The sequence below is a fragment of the Nerophis lumbriciformis genome, linkage group LG07 (assembly GCF_033978685.3).
Source record: "Nerophis lumbriciformis linkage group LG07, RoL_Nlum_v2.1, whole genome shotgun sequence".
NCBI classification, from domain to species: domain Eukaryota; kingdom Metazoa; phylum Chordata; class Actinopteri; order Syngnathiformes; family Syngnathidae; genus Nerophis; species Nerophis lumbriciformis.
Genome location: NC_084554.2, coordinates 36,053,553 through 36,065,314, shown reverse-complemented (window position 1 = coordinate 36,065,314; position 11,762 = coordinate 36,053,553). Strand labels below are relative to the sequence as shown.

Sequence of the window (11,762 nt, the reverse complement as noted above, 5' to 3'; positions counted from 1 at the left end):
AGAAAGCAGCTGATAAACCAGCCATCCACTTTACTACAGCGGGGTCTTTGAGACCAACTTGCCGCGGATCAATCTCGAAAAAATTCAGTCTCAAACACGTTGACAAGCGACAGGGTTTTTCATGACTTTAAAACATTTATTTATAAAAATTAAACCGTTGATTTGTGTGTCTTTACAGAGGAATAGCAGAGCACTTGGCTTGGTTTTAGCCCCATGCAATGGAACCTATCAGCTGGGTCTGGACAGAGACGATCGACTCCCAGTATCCTCCCAGTTACACAAATGGAAACAATTAGCTACATCAACGAAACAGACTAATACACCATGTTTTTACTTCTGAATTATCATTTTGTTTAATCAGCACTTGGCCATGTCCGACTATGGAAGCTGAACGGTAGAGGTGGGCGGATCCATTCAAGATAGATATCGTTGATACTAGCGTAATAATACCAATATTTATAGGTTTTTTGTTGTGCTGTTCAAATATATTATATAAACAAATATAGATAGCCTAATTATTTTTAATGTAGTTTTAGCTTTATTTTCCACTTTTTATTTTATTTTCTCAAACAATTCAATGTGATAAGACGGACAATTTGTACAATTGTATTGATATTGTTACATTACATTTCTTTATATTCCTTACAAATAAGTGTTGAGATATTGTCAGGGCTGTATCTGCTGTATTTTGTGTTTTATTGTGATTATAAATACCGTATTTTCGGACTATAAGTCGCAGTTTTTTTCAGGTGGTGCATTTTATTCTCAGGAGCGACTTATGTGTGAAATTATTACCACATTACCGTAAAATAACAAATAATATTATTTAGCTCATTCATGTAAGAGACTAGACGTATAAGATTTCATGGGATTTAGCGATTAGGAGTGACAGATTGTTTGGTAAACGTATAGCATGTTCTATATGTTATAGCTATTTGAATGACTCTTACCATAATATGTTACGTTAACATACCAGGCACCTTCTCAGTTGGTTATTTATGCCTCATATAACGTACACTTATTCAGCCTGTTGTTCACTATTCTTTATTTATTTTTAATTGCCTTTCAAATGTCTATTCTTGGTGTTGGGTTTTATCAAATGAATTTCCCCCAAAAATGCGACTTATACTCCAGTGCGACTTATATATGTTTTTTTCCTTCTTTATTGTGCATTTTCGGCCGGTGCGACTTATACACCAGAGCGACTTATAGTCCGAAAAATACGGTAGTTACAAAAAAATCATTCTTAAAAAATATTGATGTCGGCCATACGGTATTTACTTGGTATCACATCGATACCAACATTTGTAGTATGGCCCACCTCTATCATTCAGCACGTGGTCCTGTCCGACTATGGAACTGAATGAAGCCAAAGTGCCCAACAGCAATGCCAGTCGTCAACTCCGTCCGAAAAAAACACAACTAAAAACAAACATTTGAAACAAAACATTCATTAAAAGCAAGTATGGTAAAAAAAAAAAACAACAACAACAACTAGTAGCTAGATTCAGTCTGTGAGCGACTTGCACAGCTAAAATTAGAACAGCATTTATGTTGTGGCTATGCAAGGATGTCAGATATGTTTTTAGTATTATTATTATTAAGTGAGCCATTGAAAGAAACATGCCCAGGTCGATGCATCAGCAGTCCAAACACTTGCTTGGTCAACATTGGCTCAGTTTTACCACAAAACATTTTCTTTTCTCTCATTATTTGTACACTATTCACACCATAAGAAATGATTTCTCAGTGTTGTCAGATTATTAAATTAGCCCATAGACAGAAAAATAAAGCATCCGCTACCTTCACGTCTCACTTCATTAACCACATTGATTGAAAATAGGAAGCCAGTGGGGGCTGAGGGGTAAGTACCATTCTTGTAAAAATGATATTGATATGATATTATTAGAGGGGAATGTTACACTCTTCTCTTTGTGCTCAACAGTAAAATACATTGGATTAAAAATAATAAATTACTCTAAAAGATGTATGGCAGTGCTATGATGATATGATTTTTTAAAGCTCTCCACAGTGCGAGTGTGAAGGTAGCAGGATGTCATCTTACTATTATTTACACTCCCAAAAAACACCTTTTACAATTTAGTCACGGAAAAATAGCATTTCACACATTAGTTAGTTACAACTACCACCCATTTCTTCTTCTTCTTTTTCTTCTCCATTTTTCGGGGAGATTTAAAAAAATAAAAAGCTAAAAAAATCATCAGTCTCTAACAGGCAACAAAGCAAAAGGGATGTGGTCTTGTCTCCACGGCGACTGAAGGCAAGGCTGGCACGCGGGATGCGAGGGTGGCTGTGAAAGAGTGTAGTGTATATACTGATGCTGCACACCCCCGCCCTTCCTCGCTGGATGTGTGCATGAGTGTGTGTCTGAGTGGTGTTACGTGGGCACGGCCGTCTCCAGACTGCGGCGCCCTTGTCGCAGTTTGCGCTTGTTGCTGTAGAGGGCCATCTCCTCCAGGGCCGAGGTGGCGGGCAAGGGGGTGGAGACCTCGGCCTCCAGACCGGCAGCAGAGACTACACAGGACACACACACACACACACTGTTAGTCTCACAAATACGTATGGTCAGACAGTAGCGTCCAGCTGAGGTAGACAGATTCCAAAAAGATTACCAGCACTCCAAAAAAAACCAAGAAGGAACAAAAGTGCATCCAGTGACTAGAAAACAACATTGAAAATGTTATTGATCTAATTATTGATCAGAATAAAGCTGCATGCAGGACGTGTTAGCTCCTTCTTGAATCGATTGCTTGAAGATATGATTCCAGTAGAATAAATTGCACACAATCGTCATGTTAACACGACTATTAAAACCAAGTTCACTTTCTTTTTACTTGCCTGATAAGAACGGTAAACAAAAACTATATAAATTGAAATTATTTGTATTATCTTTAATCTTCGTTGTATTAACAATCAACAGTGTTTAACTATGAATGAAATAAATAATGAATAAATATGAACACATTATGTAAAAGAATGATTTCCAACAATTTGTCAAGTCAACCATCCCGTGATTCGATTGGTTGAACTGTAATGCAAACCACAGCCACAACGTATATAATTATCAGTTACTATGTTATCACTTTAATACCTGGTAAGATTTGATTTGGCACTTTATTCAAATAATAAACAATTTAATTGCGTTGTTTCACATTTTAAACAATGTAATATTTTAATTAATTTCATTGGCTGCTGTGGTTTTTCTACGCTTGTTAATAAACATTGCTTGTACATGATGGCGACACTAGAAACTGACTATTTCAATTTACACTACACCATTGAAATTAACAGATTTTGTTGGATTGTCTGCACTCTTTTAAATAGTTAAATTAGAAAATGCTACTGCTGACGAGCTGAAACATCTGCTGGCTAAATGACAATTGCCTAATTTGCATACGTGGCCATGATGCATTTGCATGTAATTGTAATGGAAGCTATGAGAGAGGAATTATGTTAGAGTGACAAAAAAATGAGTAAAAAACATCAAATTTGCTTAGAACTACAAATGAATGCTTTATTTTGTGGTTTAATATCTTAAACCAGTGAGTGAGTGCTTTGAGCACCCGCTGCTCGTTGAGAAGAGCAGTATGTGCTTTTGTGTCAAAGTCTCCAAAACTCCCGAATAACACCACAAAGTTAAATTTGTCACTAGTTGCATTTTTGCAAAAAAATATCTAAAAGGTGTCTTTTGACTTTTTTATGCAATCGAACTCGTAAATAAAAGTTAGCAAAAGTCAGCTAACAATAAAGCTGATGGGAGTCAGCGCTCAAAAAACATCCAAACACCTCCATCGATGTTTTAAATACACACTGTAAATATATATGTAATGTAGTAACAGACACATTCATAATAACATGTAATATTTACGTATTTTGCTCGTTTTAAGCAAACGGGGACGTATTAATTTCACAGACGCATCACAATGTTCGCAATTTCCTTCAACAATAACAACACTACTATTCATGGCAGATTTCATGAGAGCTATCAAAGTCTACTTTGGGAAAAAAATATGATCCAGGTACTTATATTTTGAGCCTGAATATGAGCTACCTGTTTTAAAAGATGCTAAATAGATGCAACACTAAGCATCATGTAGCAGTATTGCCAAGTGCTAAAAAAATACAAACTAGTATGAACGTAACAAATCAATCACTTACTGTACAATGTCTGTTCTCACGGTGATGACGATTGATGTGATGTGAATATCTTCCCGTTTAGATCAAGAATTAATCATGATCCCCCAAAAAAGTGGTTGCAAACTACCGTTTTTTTTGTGTATCTTTCTCGCCATCTCTGGGTCTAAGTTGAATGTCAAAGTTGACCAACTTCTTAGTTAATGGCCACAACCTTCTCGTATGCAGGTTAGAGGAATGATTTATAATCAAGAATTAACTTTCACCAACTCAGAGGCGATGCAGCAGCTCACCGGCTCATATGTCAACACTGTAGCAGCGCAAGCTAGTTAGCTCTCTGTGATCACAGCACATTAGTGCTTATAATAACAATATTGCTAATAATTGGTTAAAATCTAGGTCATAAAATATAAATTGATTATTGTTGGCCGTTTTTAAAGAGAGCTTTATGGATGCAATAGAGCAGTGGTACCCAACCACCGGGCCACGGCCCGGTACCGGTCCGTGGATCGATTGGTACCGGGCCGCACAAGAAATTTAAAAAAAAAAATATATATATTTTTTAATATTTATTAAATCAACATAAAAACACAAGATACACTACAATTAGTGCACCAACCCCAAAAACCTCCCTCCCCCATTTACACTCATTCGCACAAAAGGGTTGTTTCTTTCTGTTATTAATATTTCTGGTTCTTACATTATAAATCAATATAATGATCATTATGATGATCATGGAAATGTATAAGAAACAAAAGAACAATGACAGTGTCAACTGTATATGGCTTGTATATATGCATTTTCACGAAAGGAATAAAAAGAAAATGAATGAATGAATGAATATAGATCAATACAGTCTGCAGGGATACAGTCCGTAAGCACACATGATTGTATTTTTTTATGACAAAAAATAAATCAATAAATAAAAAATACCCCCCCCCCCCCGTCCGTGGGACAAATTCTTAAGCGTTGACCGGTCCGCAGATACAAAAAGGTTGGGGACCACTGCAATAGAGTACCCTCATTAGCTGCATTGTTAGCCACCCTGTACTTGCCGTAAATAACAACTTAGAAGGCATAAAAAAGAAAAACACATGTGTGGTGTTCTTGTCTTACATAGATTTTGTAAATGATAGGCAAAATTCCCCCAAAAGTGCAGTTCCCCTTTAATAATCGCTAAATATGATCAACAAACTCGCTAAGTTGGCAGTGCCGATCCCTTCTGCTACACCTTCTTATTCTCTGGCAGACATGGTGTACATTTGAGGTGTGTTAAGAAGCGGGTAGCACCAAGGTATTTGTGGCAGGCTGCTCTAAATAAACGCTCATTATGACAAACACTTGCCTGTGTGTGGACTAGCAGGACAATTCAAGCACCATCACACTCTTGGTTAGAGTTCAGTCAGCTGGTTGGCCATTAAACTATCAGTTAAAGACGCAGGAGAGCACACACAGAGAACACACTCCCAAACCAAACGCGTGCACACAGGATCCTACCAATAGGAGCTGCTTATCCCATGTAGACACCTACATCAAATAAGGGGAAAGGAAACAAGTGTCTCTATTCTCATCCTCTTCTACCGTGATCACAAACGAGGGTAAATGAGGCGAGCACTCACCTGGATGCTGGGAGGCGTCATCAATGAACTGCAGGTCGTCCAACGCGTCAGGAGACTGAGAAGAAAGAAGACATAGTGAGTTAATCACGGCAAGCCGAAAGGGTTCGCTGAGGACGACGCCTGATTGACTCTACTGGACCCCCAAAGAGAGATTGGCGTGTTAGGACAGGATTAGGTTAGAAGGTCAGCTCCGGCGTTTGTCATTCCAATGACGGCTCAGAGCATCTCCAACACGATGACAGATAGCTAAAAAAACGTTATGCTTCCTGGAAAAAAGGCTTACTTTTTTCCACCAAACAGTACGGTTCAGTTTGGTACTTGTTTATATCATCACATTTTTAAACATGTTCTTTGTGATTATACACTATAGTTGGCTGTGTGGGGCGGAGCTAAACATACAACTGTCTGCTGATTGGTCGACAGAATGGTTACAAAAAAGGACATATGTGTAGTTTTCTTAAGGATAATGCAGGGATTAGCATAATAATCGATAAATTGAACAATTCTGTGTGTAATTAATCAATAAGAAATCCGCACAGACGCTGTTGGTTTAATCCTAGTGAATATTACTCTATTAAGTGAAGTGTGAAGTGAATTATACTTATATAGCGCTTTTCTCTAGTGACTCAAAGCGCTTTACATAGTGAAAACCCAATATCTAAGTTACATTTAAACCAGTGTGGGTGGCACTGGGAGCAGGTGGGTAAAGTGTCTTGCCCAAGGACACAACGGCAGTGACTAGGATGGCGGAAGCGGGGATCGAACCTGCAACCCTCAGGTTGATGGCACGGCCACTCTACCAACCAAGCTATACCGCCCCGGTTAAATAAGACACAAGCAGGGAAACAGGAGTTCAGAACATTCAAGGGCGAGACTCCCTGTCTCGTTAAGAATAATATCTGATGATATGATCCAAACTGAACTGCAGTGTTAATTTTGTAGACAAAAAATGTTTGTCTTAGTTATCGTCAACGACCTATTTTCTCCTGACTATAACAGGTCTTGTTGTGAATTTCATTTTTTGAGATGCCCTGCAACAACCTTAATAAAAGTGGTTTCAAGACAACTTCAAAAATGTTTTATCCAAGGATGTTAAAACTACGGCCCGCCGGCGTCTTTATTTGGCCTGTGAGATGTCATAAGTTTAAGTATTCAAATTAATTTTAAATACCCATCACTGAATGCTATAGATTTGAAGGCATCTTGTGGACATTTTAGGTGAATCAGATCCCCTGTAATGTATTTAGTAATTATAACACAGCATTTACTTATGACACAATCCACACAACCTTCCCTAGTCATGGTGTAAAAAAATGCAACTAAAATAAAGGTCAACACACATGGTCACACGCAACACAACCTGCTCACTAAACTTTGTGGATAAAAAAACGTCCAAACAACATTAAAACATTCTAAATTGCACCCATTAAAATCCATGGGAGTGCACAAGGGGGAAAATGTAAAACACTCCACACTTATCCATGTTTGGCGCATTGTAGCTGCTTGATATTTCTGATTGATTACAACATTGTAAATGAGGTCATCACGGAAGTTAAAGTAAGAGTCAAACTTTCACATACTCTTAATATCCAATTATATCAATATATTATGAGCACGCAAATGCACACGCACACGCACGCACAGTTACTTTACCCCAGGCCAAATTATTTTAGCCCAATATGGCTCCCATGTCAAAAAGTTTGGACATCCCTGTATTATCCCTTATACGTTTTATTTTAGTCAACGAAATTTGCTGTAATCTTAGTCGACTAAAATGTTGAGGAATTTAGTCGACTAGAAAAAAAACTAGACTAAAACTAAATCCAATTAATTGACAAAAACTTGACCAAAGTTAAACGACGTATTAATCAAAAGACTGACAAGGGCTAAAACTAAATTAAACACTGTTGACCTAACTAAGACAAACATTTTTCGTCAACAATATTAAAACACTGCTGAAATGTACTATTTGGTCAAAAATGCGGCTTTTATGTGTAAATATACAGACGTCTTAAATGCAATACAACCACATTCAAGCAACACCAGATATTACAAATATTATTTTAAAGCAACACACAACCAACAACCGCTCCTTCCTCCAGCACCACACAAGTCCCCCACCACACACACACACACACACACATTCACACACACCTTGCTTTCTGTCCTGTTCTCTAGTTTAAAAAAAGATCTGTCCCACTGCAAACTAGAGGCAAGATTAGGGATGTAACGACATGAACATTTCATATCATTGCTATTGTGACCAAAAGGATCACATTATTATCGCGGTATTGTTGAATGTGCTCAAAAAGTATTTATACACACACTAAAATCTTTTAACCAAGTTGTATTTACAAAAATAACTAATATATATAGACACTAGAGATGCGCGGTTTGCGGACACAACCGCGGAGTCCGCGGATTATCCGCGGATCGGGCGGATGAAATTAAAAAAAATAAGATTTTATCCGCTCGCGGGTCGGGTCGGGCGGATTAATTAGATTTTTTTTTTGTTTTTGTTTTTTGTTTTTTTGTTTTTTTGCGGGTGGCAGTTAAACCAATTCGGAAATATATATACATAGTTAAATGTTGTTACCCACATACGAAAAACGAGCAGGCACCTGCAGCATATGCCACAACAGAAGAAAAAAAAAGAAAAGAGATGGACACTTTTACGGAGCGGAGAAGGGACGCCTCGCCGGGGTCCGGGACCGAGGCCCCTTCCCCCGAGAGGGCCCCACCGGGAGCCGTAGCTGAGGCGATCCGCGAGAAGGGCCCGACGCACGTCCAGGGTCACTACCGCGCCCACCGCACCGACACCCCGCCTCGTCCGCTTTCGCCGCGGCCGGCGTCACGCGCAGCAGGTAAGCAGCTTACCTGCCCGCCACCCCCGTGGCCGGGAGCTCGTAACATGGGTCACTCCGCGCGCTCCGCCCGCGCAGCTTACCTGCTTGCCACCCCTGTTGCCGGGGGCGCGTAACAGGGGTCACTCCGCGCACAGTGCGCTCACGAAAGGGGTGGGGCTCACCCTGGTTGATATAGAGAGCAGGACGGTGGCCATGGAATTTCATTTAAGGTTTGTGATAAACCATCAAACTCATTCGTTAAAAGGACTCTATAGTAATATAAAGCGAAATTTTCTGGACATTATCATGCAAGAAAAGTTTATTTTTGGGATCGCGATCACCGCGTAATGATTTTTAAAGGTTGCATTACATTATTAACTGTCCCATGTGATCAGCCAGTGCGATTGGAAGTCCATGCTCAATTATTGCCTCCATAAATAAAACTTCGGCATTTATCACATCCAAAGAATCTGTTTGGGCGACGAAAAACGTTGAAAGTTTTCCACTTGTATCGCTAGCAACGGCATTAGACTTGTGTTTTTTTGTCCCAACGTGGTCTTTTACATCGCTAATTCCTCCGTGTCCGATCGAAAAATTTTGTCTGCACAAGGTGCAATTCGCGTAGTTTTCACCCTTTTTTTTTTTTTTTTATTAATATTAGATATATAACAACGGGCGGATGGCGGGCGGATGCAGTTTTGATCAAACGTTACATCGGGTGGATGGCGGATGGATGACGACTTTCTGACGCGGTTGCGGATGAGATAAATTGCCTATCCGCGCATCTCTAATAGACACACAATATACTTTCCTGGCTAAATAAAAATTATAACACTATTGTGGCTTTTAAAAAGTCATATTTGTATTTGAATATGTTTATTGTCTTCCATTTTATTTGGTAAAAGTTAAAAATGTGTTTATTGATAAAGATTAATAATATTGTATCAATAAAAAAAAAATTGGAGCTTTCACTTGGTTTCATTTCCAGTTTATATGACGTTACGCGAGTTCACTTCCTGTTGTAGACACCAAACCACCTCCGTCTGTGTCGTATTCATTTGAGTACAGTTAGAGGAATATATTCCCACCTTTGGACAATGTCAACTGTACATCATGTTCAGGGATATAACATGAATGCCTTCTGGGCTTCCTATCCTTGTAAATACACACATTGTATCTCATTTAGGTTCCGGAAGGTGAGGTAATAGGAACCAAATGGAGGGAGAGTAATGTGTGTGCGCTCGGAACATACGCCAGCTTTTACTTTCGATACCCTTTAATGCGAGGCAACCCCGCAAAAACATGCAAGAAGGGCGACCATTTTAGAGATTGCGCCGACTTTTGGCTAGCTCGGTTCAATCTCCTAGTGCTGGTATAACTTACTCTTTTTGTAGAACAAATTGTTAAACTTCAATTCTAGTCACCTCTCATCATTTTAGACGGCCTTAGAATACAAGGATCTGGGTGGACTTTCCTCTCCTAAAAGGGGGTTTAGGGTGCCAATAATATAGCTTGATCCCTTTTTGCTAAGACAACACAGTCTGTTCATTCAATGTACACAATTGAATAGCTTAGTTACTCAATCTATTTATATACATTTATATTGGGGCATGTCGTTTTCTTCATGGGGAAAGACATTGTCTCTTGTATTCATGTTAGCATTTAAGCTAGCTAACGTGCTAGCGCTAGTCAGTCCATGAGTTTTACAAATTGTTTTTGATAATTTTTATTTAAAACAGTAATACTAACTGTTGGGAGTTTTACCACGGTTATCATTAATACCGTTTATCGTTACATCCCTAAGCAAGATTTGTTACGAAGCATTGGGATTCCTACCCTCAGAACCAAGCCAGGTTAGTGGGATCACAAACATTCCTGCCTGTGGTTGATTGCTTAGGAGAATGGATGCACATGAAGATGTTTTCACATGTGAGTGGAAGCTTTATTTAGTGCCAGCCCCATAAACAGCAAAGCAGGAAATATTGATCAGTATCAAGACCATTATTTCCCCTCCTAGATTCTCATAACAACACAGAGCGAGGGGAGAGGCAGCAAGGAAGGGTGGGGTGGGGCGGTGTAAGGCAAGGCTGGACCCCCCCATGGGGAGCTCAGCATGCAGCCGATACCTGGATGTCGTATACTGGTTTGGAAGAAGGAATGGCGGCAAACTGTCGGTAGTCAAACGTCTTTGACGACAGGGACTAGAAGGATAGCAGACGGGGATGAGGGGAGTTTGGGAGGGGAAAGGGAGGTGAAGAGGGACGAGGCAGGATGAGGCTGAGACGTGGAGTGTAGGTGATTCAAACAGGCCGTAGTGGCTTGTGATGGGAAGACAAGTGTGTGTGCTCAGCTATGATGGCAGCAGGATGGTAGATTCATGCTTATGAGGACAATGTATTGACCGTTAGTCATCATTTACAGCACAAAACACCAGACTGTTTTCTTATATACTCATAGCTCAATCTTATACAAATTGGGTCAATTCATTTTTTATATTCTGGGCTGCAGCACTCACAGTGAATGAATAAATAAACATACAGTGGAACCCGCTTAGGTTGACCAACTCATTAAGTCCCGATCCAACGTGTTTTCATTACTAAAAAGTGCCCCCTTAATGGAGGACAGGACTTTTGGGGGGAATTTTGCCTATCATTTACAATCCCTATGCAAGACAAGATATGTTTCTTTGTTTTTTTATGCATTCTAACTTGCAATGCAGCGAATGGGAGTCATCTATTTCGCCCATAAAGCCCTCTAAAATCCTCCAACACCGGCAACAATACTCCATTTACATGTCGTGAACTAAATATTATCCAAGTATTAGCGACGTTACAAGCGTTAACGCAGAGGAACTACTTTTAGCGACGTCGTCATTACAGAGAGTTAACTAGCTTATGCAACTACTCTATTGACATACTGAGCTGCTGCATCGCCTGAGTTGATAATAGTTAATTCTCAATCATAAAACATGCCTGTCACCTGTATAGTAAAAGAATGTGGCTATAAACCGAGAATTTGGTCAACTTGACATTCAACTTAAAGCCGGAGATGGCGAGAAAGACACGAAAAGATGCTTGTAAGTTTTTTTATTTTACCTGTGTGAGGATTATTTTTAATTCTTCATCTAAACGGGAAGATATAA

At 39.3% G+C, this 11,762-nt stretch overlaps 1 protein-coding gene across 5 annotated transcripts in view; it reads right to left on the bottom strand.

Annotated features, from left to right (window-relative positions):
- Window positions 1-1,471: 1,471 nt before the first annotated feature.
- The window catches only part of scrib (scribble planar cell polarity protein), a 78,869-nt gene continuing 68,578 nt past the window's right edge, over window positions 1,472-11,762 (bottom strand). For 4 of the 5 annotated variants that reach the window (XM_061965269.1, XM_061965266.1, XM_061965265.1 and 1 more), the window contains 3 exons: window positions 10,747-10,821; window positions 5,775-5,829; window positions 1,472-2,535 (listed from right to left, as the gene is read on the bottom strand). In XM_061965269.1, the coding sequence (XP_061821253.1) occupies window positions 2,399-2,535; window positions 5,775-5,829; window positions 10,747-10,821 (267 nt within the window). In that variant the 3' untranslated portion in view covers window positions 1,472-2,398. The remainder of the gene's footprint in view (window positions 2,536-5,774; window positions 5,830-10,746; window positions 10,822-11,762) is intronic. The other variant, XM_061965268.1, reaches the window with a different exon arrangement.